This window comes from Impatiens glandulifera, chromosome 1 (genome assembly GCF_907164915.1).
Source record: "Impatiens glandulifera chromosome 1, dImpGla2.1, whole genome shotgun sequence".
NCBI lineage: Eukaryota > Viridiplantae > Streptophyta > Magnoliopsida > Ericales > Balsaminaceae > Impatiens > Impatiens glandulifera.
In genome coordinates, this window is record NC_061862.1 from 55,049,981 (window position 1) to 55,073,019 (window position 23,039).

Here is a 23,039-nt window from a genome sequence, read left to right on the forward strand (position 1 = left end):
TGTCAACTTAATTTTATTTATTTTGCAACATTACAATTTATTTTTTGAAAAACAAATATATTTAACAACTTACAACATTTTTTGAAACATAGTTTTAATAAGTTTTTCTTTACAAAAAAAACTTAGTTAGTCAATTAAATATAGATTTTAAAATTTTATTTATTCAATTATTTTTATTTGGAAATATACATTATTTTGCTAAATATTGAAGGTAGTATAGTTTTTTATTTTAAATTAAAAAGTTAAGAATATAAAATAATAAAATATATATTTAAGTTTAGAAAAATACTATTTTTTTTACTATTCTTTTTCATCTCCACTAATCATCTATTATATTCTCTTACATTTTAAAGATTGTAATAATTTTACAATAATATAAATTTTTTTAATATATATATATATATATATATATATTTTGTAATAATTGTATATTAAAAAAAATTTTAAAAAAAATACATATATCAAATCTTTTAAATAAATAAATAAAAATTACATGTAATTTGACTTTTTTTTTTGCTTAATTTTAATTTTTTTACAATTTTTATATTTTTAAATTTAAAATAAAATGACTTCATATATAAATAATTATAAGAATATAATAATAGTTGCTAAATAAAACATTAATATTAAGATAGTATTTCATTTTTTTAAAAAAATTATTCAAAAATTAATAATAAGCATAAATTATTTGAATTATATCACATTTTCATTTTTCTTTAATAAATCAAACCAAATAAAATCAATATATTTATATATTGATTATAAACTAAATTTCATTTATTTTGCAACAATACAAATATTTTTTTTAAAAAACAAATATATATAATTACTTACTAACATTTTTCTAAACATAGTTTTAATAAGTTTTTCTTTACAAGAAAAATTAGTTAGACAATTAAATATATATTTTATGATTTTATTTATTCAATTATTTTTATTTGGAAATATACATCATTTTGTTAAATATTGAAGGTAATATATTTTTTATTTTAAATTAAAAAGTTAAGAATATAAAATAATAAAAATATATTATAATTTTAATATATAAATATATTTTGAAATAATTATATATTAAAATAAATAATAAAGATAATAAAAATAAATAAAAAAATACATATATTAAATCTTTTAAATAAATAAAAAAAAATCAATAAAAAAATTACATATATATTTTGATTTTTTTTTTTGGTTAATTTTTACAATTCTTACATTTTTAAATTTAAAATAAAATGAATTCATATATAAATAATTATAAGAATATAAGAATAGTTGCTAAATACAATATTAATATTAAGATCGTATTTTATTTTAATTTTTTTTTATTCAAAATTTAATAATAAGCATAAATTATTTGAATTATATTACATTTTCATTTTTCTTTAATAAATCAAACCAAATAAAATCAATGTTTAATACCTATCATTAATTAAAATATACATAAACCCTAATACAGTATTTAGTCATCTGCAACAAATATACTCAAACCTATTATTTATTTTTCACCCTTCTTCACCCTCATTTTCATCTCCATAAAGAAGATTTAAGCAAGGAAGAACAAGCTAAATCGGAAGATTCTGTAGATTTTAATCGACTTGACAGAATCGCGAGTTCGAGATCACCGCGATTTAACATTGATACAAGTTTCTTCAACTCTCAAATACTGGGGAAGAGATAGTCCAACTAAGGTTCTATATGGCTAAGGATAGCAAAGCTAAGATGGGCTTTCAGAATAGTGCAGATTCTAAGAAAAATTGCAAAGTGGTTATTGATTCTTTAGATGCAGAAAATCGGCTTGTTGCCCACGTAAAAGTTGATACCCAGGAAAATGGTGTTCTTGAAGGAAAAGGTATGCAATTCCTTTTTTTCTGTCTTGTTTATAGAGTATCAGCAAGTTTTTGTTATATATGCAGTTTGCTAGCAGTGCTGCCTTTATATTTCAATTTGTGGTATCTTGCTTAAGATTGTAGCCCAATTCAGATGTTTATGTACATGCATTTTCTGTTAAAAAAACAAATCTTTATGGAGAACCAAACAAAATTATTTAACTTAGAATATGCAAAATGTTTCTGTTTGTAGCTTCTTATCTCTTATTGGATATCTTAAATGCTGGAAATGTAAGTAAGTGAGTAACTTCATTCACAGGTCTCCGTGATGTGGGTGTAGAAGCAACACCATTGAAGATTAAGAAATCGAGGAAGAAGCGGGCTGCATCTGATATGGGTGCCTTGACTACAGAAAACTTGGAAGATAATGGTAAGGAGTCAAGTATTCTTTAATTGTTTTCATTATGATCATTTACTAAACGCAAATGATTCTTGATTTGGAATTATGACGGAAATTACTTTTCTAGTTGTCTAGAATCTTCTATTGAACTAACAAGTAAGAACTCTAGTGGACTTGATGCTTGTGTTGTGTGTTCATTATGTGATTCAAAACTTTGGCTTTTCAACAAGTTTAATCCAAAATGGTAACTAAATGAGAAGACCTTACTTCTTTAAGGTTGTGTTTCGAGAATTGGAATTAAATTACAGTTCGTTGTCTATGTCTATGTTTGGAAAAATCATATAATTGTAATTCTTCATAGATTAGTTTTATTTATTTAATTTTCTCTTAAATGCTTTTAAGCATCTAAAACTTATTATCAAATATAATAATACACAATCTTAATGAATGTGTGAATAAGAATTGAAGGATAGCTTGGGGGTTTGAGCAACAACGGTGATGGGGTTGAATCGCGTGATTAAGAATTGAAATTCTTAGCTAAATTAAGTGAAATTCAATGTCTTTTTACGTATCTGAATTTCATTAGAATTCAAATTCTAAAATTGATTACACCTTTTTAAGTTCTTAAACGAACAGCATAATTGGAATTGCCCCCTCCAATTCCAATGTCAAAGCCTGTTCGCCTCTAACCAAACACATCGTAATTGTTTTTTCACTTGAATGTTGTATACTGCAATTTCTTCTCTTTCCCTATATAGCATTTCACTATAGATAGGAAGATTCTTTGGTTGAGTCTCTTTTAATTTAATGATCTTTGATTTTTAGGTCATGGGACAGAAGTAGATGGAAGCCAAATCAAAGATGATTTGAAGGAGCCAACCATGGGCGAGAAACTTGCAAGCTTAAATATACTAGATAAGTCTATTGATAAAAGTGAAGAGGAAAAAGATTCTAATAATCAAACAAAGCCACCTAGTGCGAATTCTATGCACATCCTAGTTAGACAAGCGCTGCAAGCTGATGATCGAGCACTTCTCTTGAATTGCTTGAATATTCAAGACGAGAGGGTTTGTTTCTGTTATTCCTTTTCATTTCTCTTTGAGCCTCCAGTTGGATAAAAAAAAGATGCACAGCTAATCCTTGTTCTATTTTTTTTTATATACATAATTTTTAATTTTTATGATTGAGTATTTTATTGAACAATTGAATATAAGGTTGAAAAAACATTAAAAAAATTTAAGTAAACATTTAATCGAAAAATTAGAGTAAAATTATGAAAAAGTGAAAGAAAAAATTAAGTAATTCTAACCTAATAAATTCTAAAAAATTTACATTATCAAATCTATATATATATAATGATGCTTAATTTTTAAAGTGTCTTAAAGTGTCCGGATTGCCGGGTCGAGAGTTGTGGTTAATTTGAATATTTATGTGAGAGTAAATGGATACTTGGGTCGGATTGTGGGTTGACCCGTCCATAAACTTAAAACGGTTAAAAATAAATTTAAAAATGTTATTTGTAGGTTTCGAACTTGCAACCTAACAAAACAAGTACAACCCTTTAACCAACTAGGCTAACAACAATTTATATTTAAGATTCAACACCTAATTTGATGAACGCGAGACATTTTAACAATAAAAGTTCAAATTTTTAACTAACTAATCTATATATATATATATATATAATGATGCTTAATTTTTAAAGTGTCCGGATTGTCGGGTCGAGAGTTGTGGTTAATTTGAATATTTATATGAGAGTAAATGGATATTTGGGTCGGATTGTGGGTTGACCCGCCCATAAACTTAAAACGGTTAAAAATAAATTTAAAAATGTTATTTGTAGGTTTCGAACTTGCAACCTAACAAAACAAGTACAACCTTTAACCAAATGTGATTGAGATGTGGTTTGTCGATGGATAATAGACCGGTATCATTTGAAAGTGGTTAAAGAAATATGAACCAAATATTTAATTGACCAAAGTGTGAGGTCACGATGCTAATTATTAAAAAATATGAATCAAATATTTGATTGACAAAGTGAAAGTGTAAAGTCACGAAATGAGAGATTCATTCGGAAAAAATATGTGATGAAACATGTGAGAAAATAAGTTGTTTTATCAAAGTGAATAAAATGTGGAATGAGAGCATTATATTTTTTATTTTAATAATTTTTAATATTGAATAAATATTATTATAATTTATTTTATTTATTTTATTTATTTTATTTTTATCCTTATCCGTGTGCATCGCACGGAAATTTTCCTAGTATACATCAAATCAGTTATAAATATCATGTATACATGATTAAATTAACGATTATATCATTTAAGAACATAAAAAATTATAAAGAGAATTAAAAAAAAATACAATTAAAGAGAAAAAGATTTATTTTGGAATTAGAAAAATAAATATGAAAATTTTGATGGAATAATTAGAGAAAAGAGAATTAATATAATAAAATTAAAATTAAAAAATATTTTGGCTATATGAAAAGATTAAGGTATACAGTGTTAATATACTTGGGAATGGAAATGTTATATGTTTTATTTTATTTTATTATATATATATTTTTTAATTTAAAAAATTAAAAATTAAGGAGAACTTTTTTTTTAATTTTAATTTTTTTTTAGGGGTGAGCTTAAGTCTTTAAATCGTACTATAGTTGCAATTAGAGTCATGGTGTTAAATTAGGATAATTCTTGTTTCAAATATGTCAATTTAGTTCTTTATTATTAAAATTATAACAATCAAGATCTTGTATTTAACTATTTAAAAGCATTTAACTTATTATATATATATATATATATATATATATATATATATAATTTATAAATAAATAAATAAATAATTCATATAACTAATTAACTAACATATTTTATTTATTTTGAATTTAATAGATTTTATTTTTCTTAATGTATTCATTATTTTCAAATAAAAAATTGTCTCAACCTAATTTATCTCAAATAAATCCAAATATATTACTGTTTTAAAAAAAGTTATTTTTTTATAAACTGAATTAAAATTGTGATAAATAATTATTATAATTATGTTTAATTTAATCAACAATTTTTAATATTGGTCAGTTACACCCATATATTAATTTATAAAAGCGTATAGAATAATATTAAAACTTGATAATTTTTAAGTTATAAATTTTAATTAATTTATATAATATATTTAAATAGTATAGTATGTATATTTAAAAGCTTAGATGTTGATCAATATAAATATTACAAATTTTAATAATTATTTAAATGAAGATATGTATATATATTATAAAAAGCTAACCACATTACAAAAATAAAAGTAATATCCTCTATTTGTTTTAGTTTGTAGTAGTAAAAATTATATGGATTCTTCTACATTATCAACTTAATTTTATTTATTTTGCAACATTACAATTTATTTTTTGAAAAACAAATATATTTAACAACTTACAACATTTTTTGAAACATAGTTTTAATAAGTTTTTCTGTAAAAAAAAAACTTAGTTAGACAATTAAATATATATTTTATAATTTTATTTATTCAATTATTTTTATTTGGAGATATACATTATTTTGCTAAGCATTGAAGGTAGTATAATTTCTATTTTAAATTAAAAAGGTAAGAATATAAAATAATAAAATATATATTTAAGTTTAGAAACATACTATTTATTTACTATTCTTTTTCATCTCCACTAATCATCTCTTATATTCTCTTACATTTTAAAGATTATAATAATTTTACAATAATATAAAACATTTTAATATATAAATATATTTTGTAATAATTGTATATTAAAATAAATTAAAAAAATACATATATCAAATCTTTTAAATAAATAAATAAAAAATTACATGTAATTTGACTTTTTTTTGCTTAATTTTTTTTTTTACAATTCTTACATTTTTAAATTTAAAATAAAATGACTTAATATATAAATAATTATAAGAATATAAGAATAGTTTCTAAATACAACATTAATATTAAGATATTATTTCATTTTTTTAAAATTATTCAAAAATTAATAATAAGCATAAATTATTTGAATTATATTACATTTTCATTTTTCTTTAATAAATCAAACCAAATAAAATCAATATATTTATTAAATAATCTTAATACATGTAATTAATTAATATATACCTAAAGCCCTAATACATTAGATAGAGTGCATACATACAATTATCAATGGTGGGCTATATTGTTTCACGTTCTAAAAAGTATATTGATTATAAACTAAATTTTATTTATTTTGCAACAATACAAATATTTAAAAAAAATAAATATATATATATATAATTACTTACTAACATTTTTTTTAAACATAGTTTTAATAAGTTTTAAAAATTAGTTAGACAATTAAATATATATTTTATGATTTTATTTATTCAATTATTTTTATTTGGAAATATACATCATTTTGTTAAATATTGAAGGTAATATATTTTTTATTTTAAATTAAAAAGTTAAGAATATAAAATAATAAAAATATATTATAATTTTAATATATAAATATATTTTGAAATAATTATATATTAAAATAAATAATGAAGATAATAAAAATAAATAAAAAATACATATATTAAATCTTTTAAATAAATAAAAAAAATCAATAAAAAAATTACATATATATTTTGATTTTTTTTTGCTTAATTTTTACAATTCTTACATTTTTTAATTTAAAATAAAATGAATTCATATATAAATAATTATAAGAATATAAGAATAGTTGCTAAATACAATATTAATATTAAGATAGTATTTTATTTTAATTTTTTTTATTCAAAATTTAATAATAAGCATAAATTATTTGAATTATATTACATTTTCATTTTTCTTTAATAAATCAAACCAAATAAAATCAATGTTTATTAAATAATCTTAATACTTATCATTAATAAATATACATAAACCCTAATATTGTATTTAGTCTTCTGCAACAAATATAATCAAACCTTTTATTTATTTTTCACCCTTCCTTCACCCTCATTCTCATCTCCATAGAGAAGATTTAAGCAAGGAAGAACAAGCTAAATTGAAAGATTCTGTAGATTTTAACCAACTTGACAGAATCGCGAGTTCGAGATCACCGCGATTTAACATTGGTACAAGTTTCTTCAATTCTCAAATACTGGGGAAGAGATAGTCCAACTAAGGTTCTATATGGCTAAGGATAGCAAAGCTAAGATGGGCTTTCAGAATAGTGCAGATTCTAAGAAAAATTGCAAAGTGGTTATTGATTCTTTAGATGCAGAAAATCGGCTTGTTGCCCATGTAAAAGTTGATACCCAGGAAAATGGTGTTCTTGAAGGAAAAGGTATGCAATTCCTTTTTTTCTGTCTTGTTTATAGAGTATCAGCAAGTTTTTGTTATATATGCAGTTTGCTAGCAGTGCTGCCTTTATATTTCAATTTGTGGTATCTTGCTTAAGATTGTAGCCCAATTCAGATGTTTATGTACATGCATTTTCTGTTAAAAAAACAAATCTTTATGGAGAACCAAACAAAATTATTTAACTTAGAATATGCAAAATGTTTCTGTTTGTAGCTTCTTATCTCTTATTGGATATCTTAAATGCTGGAAATGTAAGTAAGTGAGTAACTTCATTCACAGGTCTCCATGATGTGGGTGTAGAAGCAACACCATTGAAGATTAAGAAATCGAGGAAGAAGCGGGCTGCATCTGATATGGATGCCTTGACTACAGAAAACTTGGAAGATAATGGTAAGGAGTCAAGTATTCTTTTATTGTTTTCATTATGATCATTTACTAAACGCGAATGATTCTTGATTTGGAATTATGACGGAAATTACTTTTCTAGTTGTCTAGAATCTTCTATTGAACTAACAAGTAAGAACTCTAGTGGACTTGATGCTTGTGTTGTGTGTTCATTATGTGATTCAAAACTTTGGCTTTTCAACAAGTTTAATCCAAAATGGTAACTAAATGAGAAGACCTTACTTCTTTAAGGTTGTGTTTCGAGAATTGGAATTAAATTACAGTTCGTTGTCTATGTCTATGTTTGGAAAAATCATATAATTGTAATTCTTCATAGATTAGTTTTATTTATTTAATTTTCTCTTAAATGCTTTTAAGCATCTAAAACTTATTATCAAATATAATAATACACAATCTTAATGAATGTGTGAATAAGAATTGAAGGATAGCTTGGGGGTTTGAGCAACAACGGTGATGGGGTTGAATCGCGTGATTAAGAATTGAAATTCTTAGCTAAATTAAGTGAAATTCAATGTCTTTTTACGTATCTGAATTTCATTAGAATTCAAATTCTAAAATTGATTACACCTTTGTAAGTTCTTAAACGAACAGCATAATTGGATTTGCCCCCTCCAATTCCAATGTCAAAGCCTGTTCGCCTCTAACCAAACTCATCGTAATTGTTTTTTCACTTGAATGTTGTATACTGCAATTTCTTTTCTTTCCCTATATAGCATCTCACTATAGATAGGAAGATTCTTTGGTTGAGTCTCTTTTAATTTAATGATCTTTGATTTTTAGGTCATGGGACAGAAGTAGATGGAAGCCAAATCAAAGATGATTTGAAGGAGCCAACCATGGGCGAGAAACTTGCAAGCTTAAATATACTAGATAAGTCTATTGATAAAAGTGAAGAGGAAAAAGATTCTAATAATCAAACAAAGCCACCTAGTGCGAATTCTATGCACATCCTAGTTAGACAAGCGCTGCAAGCTGATGATCGAGCACTTCTCTTGAATTGCTTGAATATTCAAGACGAGAGGGTTTGTTTCTGTTATTCCCTTTCATTTCTCTTTGAGCCTCCAGTTGGATAAAAAAAGATGCACAGCTAATCCTTGGTACATTTTCAGGTCATTGCAAATTCTGTTTCTCTTTTAAACCCTTCTGATGTCATGAAGCTTCTTGACGCTCTCATATCAGTTATCCATCTGAGGTTTGATTCTTATATTTTTTTTCTTCTGTTTGTATGATTGTTGACGAGTATTTATCATGAATTCTAATGTGATAATCGGCGTATATTATCAGAGGTGCAGGACTTGCCCGTGCCCTTCCATGGCTTAAAAGTCTACTTCTGCAACATGCAAGCGGGATTGCATCTCAGCAGTCTTCTCTCTTCACCCTCAACTCCTTGTATCAGGTTTTTTCGATAGTTCTACTCATTATTTTATTTACTACCATTTATGTCATTGGCTTGTCACATGTCTGTGGAATTAAATCTGACTCAGTCTGTCCTCCTTTGTGAATTGATCATCTTTCTACTCACAATTCTAATTCAGAAACCAACTAATCACAATGATTGTTGCATTCTTCTGGTTTCAAATAATGTAATTAAGGAAAGATTGTCTTGCTTCTTTATCTCGTGTCAGGCTCGTTTTTCTTAACTTTAAAAATGGCTCAAATTATTTATAGTCGTAACTTTTTTCGCTAGATTCATAATGTCTTGATATGGACTTTAGACAACAAAAATAATGCTGTAACCAAGATTACGGAGCTGCAGAAATTGAATAGATATGAGGCGGAGGTAAACAAAGAATAACAGCGGGAATTAATTTGAGCCATTTTAAAAGTAAATGAAGCAAAACGAGCCCGAGCAAAACGAGTCATTGATGCATCTTCAAGCAAAATGAACTTTTTTCGTTTAATTAATATTTTGAGCTGTTTTGGCATCCAAAATTTTCATATTAATTGTGATCCAAATAAATTTACCTTTGTTATGTTTTCTAAAAATTATAATGATATAACAAAAGTAATGATCATGATCCAAAATGATGTTTATTGAGAAAAACTTACACTACAATTTGAAACATGATCTAGAAAATGATTTGTACCAAATGAAGCAACAAATAACACACTATAACATGGAATAGGTTACGTGTTAATAGGGTTAGGGCGGAGTTAGGGTTGCTCAATTTAATATTATTTCAATATCTTATCTATTTGTTATTTTTTTATTTTAGTAACTTGTTTCATTAATAAGAGAGTTTGGTCTTTTCTTATATGTACCATTTAATGATTATGAATAGTTTGATTCTTAAAATGGATATTCTCATTCTCATCACTAAATCCTTATTCTCATCTAATTGCTCTGATTTCTTTGATCTCTTCTTTCTTTTCTCTACACAGCTTATTCTCGTCACCTTCTTCTATTCTAAAACTTTTCCGTTTCCATCATCATTGCTTCTACTGTGACCAAGAAACACTTACAATAATGATTGAAAATAATATCTGATCTTTTTTATCCGGTTCCGCACATTCGAGAAGTTGATAAAAATAACATCTGAAAATGGATCGAAGTTGCTTTAGGATTATTCCAAATGATGGTCGAAAAACTAGAGTATATCCTCAATTGAATTTATGGAGCTGCAAAGGAATGCTATGATTCTTTTATTGAATATAGAACTCTATATTACGTTTTAACCTGGGATGTTTTGAAAGAAGCAATAAGAAATGAATTTTGCCCCAAATGATAAAGGATATGTTGAAAAACTTATTCAAGATTTAAGAAAAACTTTTTTCGGTAGAGGATGGTGCGGTGGATGATGTTGAAGAATCAGTGGTTTTACTGTTTTACTTTTTGAATCCTGGGTAAATTTTGATGATGCTATTGAATGTCAAGAATCATAATAGAGCTCTATACTCAATTAAAAAATCATATCACTCCTTCGCTGCTCATAAATCCTATTAAGGATTTACTCTAGTTTTTCTACAATCGGCATCGTCTTTTCCCTTTGGAAGAGGGAAGAATCGTCCAGCAACCTCGATCCATCTTTCAATGCTATTTTCATCAACTTCTTGAATATTCAGATCCGGATAAAATACTATTCTTGTTCATTGTTGTTCACTGTGGGATGACGGAAAAGAACAAGTTTCAAAATAGAAGAATGTGAGTAATCTGTGTAGAAAAGTAAGAGATAAATAAATCATAATGAAGAGTAAATAGATGAGAAGGATTTGTGGTTCTGATACCAGTTACCACTGTTTTAACTATGGGAGAAATGAGGGAGGAAGGTGAATAATTTAGTGATGAGAATGAGAATTAGAATGAGAATGTTCATTAGGAATCAAAATATGCATAATCATTAAATGGTATAGATCCTTTATATAATAGAGAAGGTACTGTATGTATATAACAGGGACACTGCACAAGAGTCCAAATGAGCTGGCATGTCAAACTCTCTTATTAATAAAACAAGCTACTAAAATAGAAAATAACAAATAGATAAAGGACAGAAATAATATTTTTTGAGCAGCTCTAACTCAACCCTAACCCAAATGAAGCACCAAATAACACACTATAACAGGGCTTATGATAAAAAAAATCTGATCATGATCCAGAAAAGAAATAAAAAATCTTATATCTAACAAAATTATATCACTTTCAGTTTTAACTTTGTCAATTTTGTAATGGGTCAGTGACAATATTATGGTTTTGGTTATTGACAGCTGATAGAAGCCAGAGTTTCAAATTTCGAATCAGCAGTTGAACTGTCTAGTTCATTGGACTTTCATTTTGCAGAGGTATGTAAATATTCTCATATCCATATTTAGAGAATGTAAAAGAAAATGTGGGAACTAAGGACAGCCTTGTCTTTCGCAACTGTTTTTCTTTTTTGTTTAGACTGTTGAAGAAGGTTTGGAGAATGATGAGGCAGTCACACCAGTCATTTTTGAGGATAGAGACGACAGTGATGAGGAAGAAGAAGACTCAGATGATGCCATGGAAACTGAAGATGCTGCAAGCCAAGGAAACGAGGCAGAAGATTTCAGTAGTGATGATGACGACGACGATGATGACATCATGGGCTTATAGTTTACTCTCAAAAGAACACAAACGAAACTGACACCATTCATTTTGGAAGAAAAAAAAAACGTTGGACTGAGGGTGATTGGTTTTTTGCCCATTTGGGTGTAGATTTATTTCTTTGTTTTCTTAAAGAATTTTCTATTTATTATTATTACTGATGTTTGATTCTCACATTTTTGTTCTATCAATCGATTATTTATTTTGGTTTTTGCCAAAACAATAGAAATATGAAAGTTTTGTCACATTCTTTTTTGTGGAGTGGATGTTTTAGGTTTGGAGTTTTGAAGAGAAGATCATTATGTGCTTTCCATATTTAAGAGATTGTGATGTTGATTGATGCATGAGTTGAGTTTACAACATGGTTAGTGTGTTCTAAGTGACACTTCTTCTAAATTTAGAAGAATTGAAATTAAAACAAAAAATAATTGTTATGGCTAGAAGAAATCTTCTTTATATCCCAACAAAGCTCCCCATTTTATGGATCCAAAAACCAAAATAAGATGCCAGAATATTTTCTTTGATTTTTATTCCAATTACTTCCTTTCTATTAGCACACACAAGAAGGAAAGGAAGAAAAAATGTCATCCCAAAGAGATAACAATGCCCAGACTGATCAACTCTTGGGCAATAGCCAAGGCCAGGTTTCAACATTTAGCTTCTTAATTTGGAACATAGTTTCTCCATTCTTTATTATAGATAATCGTCGGATCTTTCGTCGGTTAGTTGAGAACCACGACAAGAAAAGACTTACAGTTTATTCAATTTCCATTTGAATATTTGTTTCCTGACTTTTGTTCACTAGAAAGATCAATAACATATCTAAGCAATTGTTTTTTCTTTCTAAAATTTGATCAACATTCTTTAAATGATCTCTAAATTAAAATCCAAATAATTCATTTTCTCTTCAATCAATGATTGATTCCAAACATCTTTTTTCATTTAATTCGATGAAATTTCAGGCGATGAGATCTAATGCGGAGTTGATGACCCAAAACACTGAAGAGTCTGAACAGCAATCCACCAGTTACCTTCAAAAGGTTAATAGTAATAATAATTTTATTTCAAAAAAGAATGTTAATTGCATGTATATGAATCAGACTGGGGAAAGCATGAAGAACATTGCTGCTGGAGCTGCGATTGTGGCTCAAGATGCGGTTGCAGGTGCAGTAAACCTGGCTCAAGGCGCAGCAGCAACTGTCAAGAACACTCTTGGCGTTAACTCTTCTGAAAACGAAAACAATAACAACACAACTAATTCCAATAATAATGCTAATTCTGCTCCTCCAACCTCCAACATTAACAATCTCAAATCCAAACCTTTAACAAGGTTGTGAATTCTGAATTTCAATCAAACAAATAATTGAAGAAAAACATTCCTAATAATAATAATAAATTTAAGGTAAGTCTTGATGAGATAGATTGTAGAAAATAATAACAAATTGATTAATTGTCAAAAAAGAATGATGCAAATTAATTAGTAGAAGTTACTAAGAGTTAGTTTTCTCAATCTGCTATGAAGTCAGATATGTAACCTGGACTTAGTTAAAAATTACAAATTTCAGTTTAGTTATCTTCTTTAAAAGATAATTTTTAGAAAATTTTATTTGTTTATCAATGTAACATATATCAGAGTTTTCGTTTGTCAATATGATTATCTAATGAATTCGGACTGATTATTATTATTTTTTTTATTTTGAACAAATCAAATTTATGTTACTAAAGTTATTGTGATTAATATAACTAGCATTTAGCTGCACGAGTAATAATACAAAAAATTGTGAAAAAAATTACGGATAACATTTTTATTTTATTTTTAACCGTTATAAGTTTATGGGTGGGTCAACCCACAATCCGACCCAAGTATTCATTTGCTCAACATCATTATATATTAATTAGTTAAAAAGTTGAACTTATATTAATATTAAAACGTCCCCCGTTTATCAAATTTGGTGTTGAATTTAAAATATAAAGTCTTAGTAGCCTAGTTGGTTAAAAAGTTGTACTTGTTTTGTTAGGTTGCAAGTTCGAAACATACATCTAGCATTTTTAATTTTATTTTTAACCGTTTTAAATTTATAGGCAGGTCAACCCACAATCCGACCCAAGTATCCAAATAAACCACAGCTCTCGACCCGGCAATCCGGACACTTTAAAAATTAAGCATCATTATATATATATATATATATATATATATATATATATATATATATATATATATATATATATATATATATATATATATATTAATTAGTTAAAAAGTTGAACTTATATTAATATTAAAACGTCCCGCGTTTATCAAATTTGGTGTTTAATTTAAAATATAAAGTCTTTGTAGCCTAGTTGGTTCAAGAGTTGTATTTTTGTTTTGTTAGGTTGCAAGTTCGAAATATATCTCTATCATTTTTAATTTTATTTTTAACCGTTTTAAATTTAAAAACGGGTCAACCCACAATCCGATCCAAGTATCCAAATTAACCACAGCTCTCGACCCGACAATCCGAACACTTTAAAAATTAAGCATCATTATATATATATATATAGATTGGCTAATTAGCACACAAGTTATAACTCAATAATTATTTCATCTAAATCAATATTTGGGGATAAGATAAAACTTTTCATTTCTTTTCATTTAGAATGAAAAACCGCTAACCATAACCAACATATAATTACTCATTTCTTTTCCTCCTGAATTGAACGAGTTTTTTTTAACCTTTGTATACTCGAGTTTAAATTCATCATCTAAGTAATTACACCATCTAATTAAAGATCAAAATCTTGTTGGTGTTACATTATTTTTTTTTTTTCTGACTTTAAGCTCCCCTTTTTTAGTCAGGATAATCTTCATAGAGAAAATAAAATAAAATTACAAGCCTCTTCTACAAGGATAGTTATTTGCTACCATTTTCTTTTTGTATCACAAATTATTATTATTTTTTGTTAGAAAATGTTAATTAGAAAGTTTTAATTATAATTTTGATTTCCTAGCTAGATATATTTGTTGTCTGTACAAGTTTATTTATCTAATTCAATCACATAATTCATTCTATTATCACATCATCCATTCTATTATTTATTTAACAATTTTTAATAGTAGAAAATAATTATTTTAAACTAATCTCAATAATTTGTTAATATATATTAAATCAAATTGGACAATCAAAATTTTCAATATGTATTAAATTAATCTAGAAATTTCCCAAATAAAAAAAAAAATTAACTTCACTATCCATATTCAATTGATTTCAAATGTGATAAATCATCACAGGTGACATCCACGGTGATATCCACTCATCATATTCTTATGTGTAAATGATTCCCCACTATTATTAGCAAATGTGCTATATGGTTTTGGAACCATTTTATGTCCTACATTTTTTTTGAGATCTAATTATTTTTATGAAATATATTCAACTTCAATTTGTTGATTTTTTATTTCATTCTGAATTTTTAAGAGGTTGAACTGAATTTTATGAGGACTCCTCTTAAACGAATAAGTAAATTTTGATGTATGTTATTTTTTTTTGGATCATCTGGCTAGGATGCATCTCTGAATCACCGCCATTACCCGAGAATTGTTCTTATCTACCAATCGATCCGCTTGATTTCATGAGTCCAGACTCTCGGATGCTCGTGTATTGCCCTCATAGAGCGGTGACATAGTCGTGGTATCTCTTCTATGCATAACAAATTGAGGTTCTGTTGGTACCGACAGGGTAAGAGAGAATCTATTGAACATGAGCACGACAGAAGCCATAGTAGATCTATACACAACAACTTCGTTTTGAGTACAAAAGACCAATATGAATACATCGAATCATCTCGCGAATTGAACCGCCACCAATATCTCTAAGCATTGGATCTATCATGTTCACAGCGTTCCCATCTCTCCAACTTTTCCATGCCTACAAAATTACAATTCAACAACTTTTTTCATTCGACCTTTTAACTCAATCACAATATACGAGTTTATTGAACATATTGAATGAAAACTATTTACAAAGCTCAAAATGTCTTCAAAGTCTTGTCCATTGTAAAACTAGTTATTTTTCTTGCCACTAACTATCTCAAGTACCAATATTCCAAAGCTAAAAGACATCTGATTTAACAGAGAATTTCCCTTGCATCGCATATTCGGGGACCATATATCCACTGCATACATTTGCATTTTTTCAAGTTCAAGATGAGATTGATTATTATTTTTTGCAACAAGATAGATAATTAATCGTATTCTACTTACTAGGTTCCCACGATTCTACTTGTATTTCCTTGAGTCTCATCTCTAACAGACAATCTAGCCATTCCAAAATCTGCAATCTTGGGATTCATCTCGGCATCTAAAAGAATGTTACTAGATTTCATATCTTTGGGAATTATTCGTACTCTTGAATCTTCATGAAGATACAAGAGTCCACAAGCAACCCCAACTATGATTTTGTACTGCCTTTGCCAATCCAATTGTACTCACTTGATAGGATCTTTATATGCATAATAAAAAAAAATCATACACCTACAAATAATTAAACACGGAAATGAGACTTAGTTTTAATATCATACCAAATAAGAATTGATCAAGGCTCGAGTTTGCCAAGAGCTCGTAAACAAGTAGTCTTTCGGTTCCTTCGACACAAAACCCAAGAATTCTAACCAAATTCATGTGTTTCGTTTTATAGCACACAAATGTAAAACATGTTGATTTATATTATAATTATCACAACTTTAATCCCATATAAACTAAGTAAAAAATTTAACCTTATAAAGAGCACCAAAACCACCTTGCCCGAGTCTATTGGCATCAGAAAAATCATCTAAAGCTTCTTGAATTGATTCAAAGTCATATTGCATGATTTCAGCTGAGCTCATATCATCACACATAGCTTAAGATTAGTTAATGATCACAATATCAAGTAAAATTTAATGAATATTTTGCTTTTAGACATAATTAGACCAAATAAAAAACAATTTAAACTGACCAAAATTATTAAATGTGTCACAAGTGTGTTAAATGGGTCAAAACATGTCAAAAACGTGTCAAAATGTGTCAAACGTGTTAATTGTGCCAAAAATGTGTTAAATGTGCCAAAACGTGTTAAACGTGCCAAAATCGTGAAAATCGTGTAAAAAACGGGTTACACGTATTAAAAATATCAAAACGTGTTAATATGTCAAAAATGTGTTAAATGTGCAAAAAAAACTTGTTAACCATGTCAAAAATGTATTAAACATGTCAAAAACGTGTAAAATTAATTTAAACGAGTTACATACTTATTAAAATTAAAAACGTATTAAGCGAGTCAAAATAGGTTAAACAAATCAAATATTAGATAACCGAGTTAAACACGTGTTGAATAAGTCAAAAATGTATTAAATTAGTAAAACGGATAAAAATGTGTTAACCGACACAAAAACGTGTTAAATATTAAACGAATAAAAAACATAATAATATTTTACAAACTAAAATTTAGTTTAGATTATCTACCCATATTATTAATTAATATAGGTTGGAATCCAACTGTTGGATAATAAATTGACTAAATGGGTTGTGTTTCCTAATCATCTCAGGTGAATGAAAATTTTTCTAATAAAATCTAGACTCATGATAAAAACTAATAAAATCTAGACTAATGATTAGATCTTTTCTTTATATCAAATTGTATTCAACTTTCATTTACATCTATCATTGTTGTTAGATGTATTATATTTTTATTGGTACAATTATGATTTGAATTTCGAATTTGAGTCAATTTTTATTAAGTAAGATTTCAATTTTGAAGTGTTTTATATATGAATTAAAATACTACAATTTTAGTCATTTGGACATTTCATTCAAATGTATGAACATCATTATTCTTATTTTAACCTAGTATATTCATTTTTATAAATAATTTACCATATTTAAAAAAAATAATAATTCTCTTTTTATATTTTTTTTTCAACTATTCTACCAAATTATATATTTTTTCAGGCATTCAAACATCAGTTGAAAGTTCAAAATATGTATATTTAAAAAAATACTCAATTTAAAACACAAATATATCCAAATTGATAAACCGCACACAATGTTACACCATTTTAAAGTTGCTAACAAAAATAAATACTAAATTTATTCCTCTAAGAATTTTCTCAAAACTTTTCTTAGATCACACAATTTTTAGTCAACCTAAACACTTCTAATAAATTAAAATACGTAAATCTCGGGAAAAAAACTCAATTTAAAAAATAATACGTTCAAAACGTATATAAATATCATTTCATTTACAAACGTGATAAAGTTGTGGGGTGTCATGTCATGCTAGTTATTCTTAATTAAAAAATAATTGTCAAATAAGAAAAAGTTTTATATAGTTAAAATTGTGATAGTTCCACGTAATATGATACCATATAAAGTTAAGTTACTCAATTTTAATGTTTTTTTTTTTCAATTTTGTCTTTGGTTGGATGTACCTTAATTTTGAGGTGTCTATATAATATATATGTACACATTAATTGAACTTTTCTCCTACAATAAACATTGAACAAACATGAAAATTCCTACCAAATGAACAAAAGAAGAAACAAGTAGAAAAAACCCACCATCAATACTACCAGCATCCGACTTAAACAATACCGTTCTTCTATCTTCGTCTCCCCCGAAAACATGTTCCACCGTTCTCGCAGGCCCACCTCTCATCGTCTCACAAATACCGATCCCTAAATCCCACGACGCATCCACATAGTCTCCCGTGCCCTCACTCGCACCATAACACAATCCCGAGTTATTTTCTAACTTAAGTTTCCTCCTCATCCTCCAAACCAGCTCTCTCCTAAAAGGAATTGCCCCTGTTAACCGGTTTTCATTCAGCCTCAGCTCACTCAGGCTATCCATATCCGCGAAACTTTTTGGGATGGACCCGTTTAAGAAGTTTCCATCAAGATGAAGAACTCGAAGGCTCGGTAACCGTCCCAAAGATTCAGGGATCGGACCGTGTAATCTCATGTCGGAGAGAATCAAGATTACTAGATTGTTCAAACCGTCAAAACTTTCGTTGGGTATAGTCGAAGAATCCATTGCGTTGCCTTTGAGGATTAGTGCTTGAAGTGAGTTCATGTTCTTTAGAGAAGATGGAATTGGGCCGGACAAACAGTTATAGCCTAAATCCAAAAGATTAAGGCTTTTCAGGTTGGATATTTCATTGGGTATCTCCCCGGAGAGACGATTCCGACTGAGATCAATCTTCGCCAGTGATATACAGCTTCCGAGTGCAGTTGGGATCGAACCGGATAGATGGTTTTGGTTAAGATCCAAAATGTTCAAAACAGGGGAAGTAGTTAGACCGGAAGGGATTAAGCCTGTTAACTTGTTAGCACTGAAATCCAACGACCTCAAACGTGTGAGCCGGTTCAATGAATCAGGAATCGAACCGTTGAGATTGTTATTATGAAGATCCAAGACCTCCAAACGTGTCAAATTACCAAGTTCTTTAGGAATATTCCCCACATGACCGTTATCTCTCAAAACCAGAGTTCGTAAAGTGGGTCCCAAACGACTTAGAAAAGTTGGGATTGGCTGAGGATTGTCGTTGAGACAACGGTAAAAGAAGAGGGTCCTTAAATGAGATAGTTTGGTTATGGAATTTGAGATGAAAGAATGGGTGGGATCACAAACGGGAAAAGCAGTGTCTTCCGACAATGATCCGAATGAGAGTGAAACGATATGGTAGATGTTGTCTTTGTCGGGCATGCATTCGATGCCGTGCCAACGTCCACGGCAGACGTCGGGGATGTCGGTTGCCCAGGAATTTCCGGTGGCTTTCATGATGTCGTAAACTGCTTGTTGTTCATGAGGATCGGTTTTGACTAGGTTTGAGAAACCTGTTTGGGGTGCGTCGAGTAAGTCCGATGATGATGAGACGACGGTTAATGAGAAAGTTGGTGGCATGAGATGTAATAATAATAAGGTGAGTAGTAGTAGTAGTAGGAATGAAAGGGAGGAATTCATTTCTCCAATATAAAATTAGAGAGCCTTTTGTGTTTTTTTAGAAGGTGAGAATTGAATTAGTATTTAAAGTGGAAGAAATGGAGTAAATAGATCACGAGGATATGGAGGGAGAATAAATATGAATGACATTTAATGTGATCACGGGATTCTTTCATTATATTCGAAATGAATGAATGAATAGCTGCTAGCTATTTATTATTTTTTGAAAGAGGATATATAATATATAATAGTCACTCCCACAGTCTTTAATTAGAATTAAACTAGAGACTTTGTCTCCAAACGATTTTGTATAGTTTATATTAAGACTGGTTTGGATTTACAGTAAACAAAAACAAAGTTATATGAGTAGGATTGGATTTACAGTAATAGAAATTAAATATATTGGGTTGTTCAGATGTCATAATTGTTAAAGTCTAAATTCAAAAGAATAACGCCATGTGAAAATGGATGGGAAAAAACCAAACTGGTGTTTACTTGGTTGGTTGATTCATAAGTTAAATATTTGATTATGATGCTAATTAAGGAGACTCTACAAGAATTGATAGGAAATGCCTATATTATTTGTTATTCAAAAAGTTGAAAAGAGATGACTATTTATAATCTTTACAAAAGCAGGAAAATATTTTACAAAAGCAGGAAAATATGATTCATTACTCACTTAGTGACTAAAAAACTAAAATAAACATAATTGATTTCTAAAATGACATGTTTGCTAAAAGCTCAATTTACATTTAAACATAACTAATTCCTAAAATGACATACTTGCTAACTGATTCTCATCGTTTGAGAGGTGAAGGTAAAATTCTCATCGTTTGAGAGGTGAAGGTAAAATTCTCATCGTCAGTATCCATGTTGATGATCTTATATTCACTAGTAATGATGAAATAATCTTTAACAAATTCAAGAGTTCGATGATGTAAGAATTCGACATAACAAATTTTGAGCGGATAAAGTATTTTCTTGGGATGTAAGTGATGCAAAAAAAAGACATTTTTATATGTCAGAAAAAGTACATAGATACTCGAGAAATTTGAAATGACTAATTGTAATGTAGTTCATAATCCAATTGTTTATGGTTCTCAACTTACTAAAGATGAGAGTGGAAATAAGGTTATAGCAATCACTAAAAACAACTAATTGATAATCTCTCATGTATCTTAATGCAAAACGACCCAAGGAATCAATTAACAAGTATGTCCTAATTGAGAGTCAAGTTTTTAGCAAGTATGTCCTTTTAAGAAGCAATTATGTTTAATTTAGTTTTTTTAGTCATGTAATCGGTAACACCTAAGTAGGGGTGGGTCGGTACAGTATACCTTAATTTTTTATTCATACCTTATATCTTACCTAAAGCTTCGATATATAAAAAATGCATACATTTACCTTACATTGATTTCAGTATACCTTAATTTTAGTACGGTATTATACATTTGATATCTAAAAACATATTAACTTAAACAAAAAGCCAATTCAACTAAGAATAATTCAAAAACCATACCTGCAACTTTCTTTCGATCAGGAACCTTGAACCTCATTTGTGTTTCATGTAATAAGCTCACAAGCCTTTTTTTTTCTTTGACAACTTTAAATGACACTTCATCAAGGATCACATACTCGGTCACTTTTATTTCACACATTTTCTAGTTAAAAGTACGTGGAACCAAAACACTTTTTCCCCATCGTCTCATTCGTCAATATAGTTTGACTTTTATCACCTTTACATGCTCTACTTATTTCATAGAGTGGACTAACTTAAACATTTTTAATAATTGTTTTTTCAACCCACTGGTATTTTCAAAAATGGTTGGAATCTCAACTTGACAGCTCTTGCATATCCCGATTGGTTATATTCTTCCACCAACGAACTCTCTTGTCTTTTTTTTATAGTATTCCCTAAATATACTATTACTTTGTTTAGGAGTTATAGGGAGTTTTGGTTTTAAAGTTGTTCTTACTCTCTTTCGAGTCGTATTTGAGATGAAGTTAACAACATATTAGACTTCATTAGGTCTGTTTTGAAAATTAGTTTTATATCTTATAAAATAGAATATCTAGAGATTATATAATTATATTTTGATTTAATTTCAAAAAATTATGATTATATAATTAAATAATTAATATAAAATTTATTTATTTTCTTATAAGTATTATATAATATATATTTTTTAATTAATAAATATTAATTCGGTATTTCTCGATATACCAAAGTTTTGAAAATATCATACCTTACCGTTTTTTTTGATATACCAAAAATATCGGTATTTTCGATATATTACGATATAGTATTTTCGATATACCTATAATTTTGATAATCTTCTCATCCCTACACCTAGGGATGACAACAGATACCCTACCCGTCGGGTAGTGAAGTACTCATCCCAAACTCACTTTTTATTTTATTACTCATCTCCGACCCCAAACCTGACGGGTATATCTATTTGTATCACCATCCCCGATTCGTCAGGTACTTCATTACCCAATTAAAATATAAGTTATTATTAATATTTTTTAAATATACTAAATATTAAAAACACATTTAAAAATATTACTTGTATAGTTATATTGTAGAAGTTGAAAGATATAACAACTTTGTTGTTATTATATACATCAACTCAACAAAAATTAGAGAGAAGTTTAATAAATATTGAAGTGAAGGTTGAAGAAAAAGAAAGATGAAGAGATATTATTCTTGAAAATAAAAAGTGAATAGAGAGGGAAATATTTTATTATTAAAGAAATGAAAGATTAAGAGTCCTGGAACCTAAATTAAAATAATATATTTAATGTAAATGTGTAATTTAAATAATATATTTAATGTAAATGTGTAATGATGATATTTATTTGAAATTTGAAAAATCATTTTAATTTTTAACAAATATATATATATATGTTTAATATTAATATTTCGAGTATCAGGTTTGAGTTTTGTACCATCCCCGACCCCAAACCCAATCGGGTAATCATTTTCACTCCCCATCCCCGACCCCGATTTAAAATACCCGAACTTGACCATTTTTAGCTATTGAATAACAAGGAATAAAGGCATTT

General features: G+C 27.8%; 5 protein-coding genes across 5 annotated transcripts; 3 read left to right on the forward strand and 2 right to left on the reverse strand.

The window, feature by feature from the left end:
- The first annotated feature begins 1,514 nt into the window (after window positions 1–1,514).
- LOC124928398 lies at window positions 1,515–3,341 on the forward strand. Its single transcript, XM_047468788.1, has 3 exons — window positions 1,515–1,846; window positions 2,143–2,253; window positions 3,049–3,341. Exons 1-3 carry the CDS (start codon window positions 1,693–1,695, stop codon window positions 3,339–3,341), a joined length of 558 nt encoding a protein of 185 aa, XP_047324744.1. The 5' UTR covers window positions 1,515–1,692.
- A 3,891-nt stretch (window positions 3,342–7,232) lies between these two features.
- On the forward strand, window positions 7,233–12,294 carry LOC124921463 (WD repeat-containing protein 43-like). Its single transcript, XM_047462128.1, has 7 exons — window positions 7,233–7,528; window positions 7,825–7,935; window positions 8,731–8,972; window positions 9,060–9,142; window positions 9,235–9,346; window positions 11,653–11,727; window positions 11,828–12,294. The coding sequence occupies exons 1-7, from the start codon at window positions 7,375–7,377 to the stop codon at window positions 12,017–12,019; spliced, it is 969 nt and encodes a 322-aa protein (XP_047318084.1). The 5' UTR covers window positions 7,233–7,374; the 3' UTR covers window positions 12,020–12,294.
- A 297-nt stretch (window positions 12,295–12,591) lies between these two features.
- LOC124928414 (probable basic-leucine zipper transcription factor E) lies at window positions 12,592–13,347 on the forward strand. The gene is made up of 3 exons (XM_047468789.1): window positions 12,592–12,654; window positions 12,973–13,050; window positions 13,111–13,347. Exons 1-3 carry the CDS (start codon window positions 12,592–12,594, stop codon window positions 13,345–13,347), a joined length of 378 nt encoding a protein of 125 aa, XP_047324745.1.
- A 2,705-nt stretch (window positions 13,348–16,052) lies between these two features.
- LOC124928430 (cysteine-rich receptor-like protein kinase 15) lies at window positions 16,053–16,888 on the reverse strand. Its single transcript, XM_047468790.1, is given in 4 exon segments — window positions 16,053–16,106; window positions 16,108–16,165; window positions 16,254–16,476; window positions 16,789–16,888. Coding segments are annotated over 4 exon segments (435 nt in total).
- A 1,601-nt stretch (window positions 16,889–18,489) lies between these two features.
- Window positions 18,490–20,035, reverse strand: LOC124920871 (protein TOO MANY MOUTHS). Its single transcript, XM_047461442.1, has one exon. It carries the CDS (start codon window positions 19,989–19,991, stop codon window positions 18,513–18,515), a length of 1,479 nt encoding a protein of 492 aa, XP_047317398.1. The 5' UTR covers window positions 19,992–20,035; the 3' UTR covers window positions 18,490–18,512.
- Window positions 20,036–23,039: the final 3,004 nt, after the last annotated feature.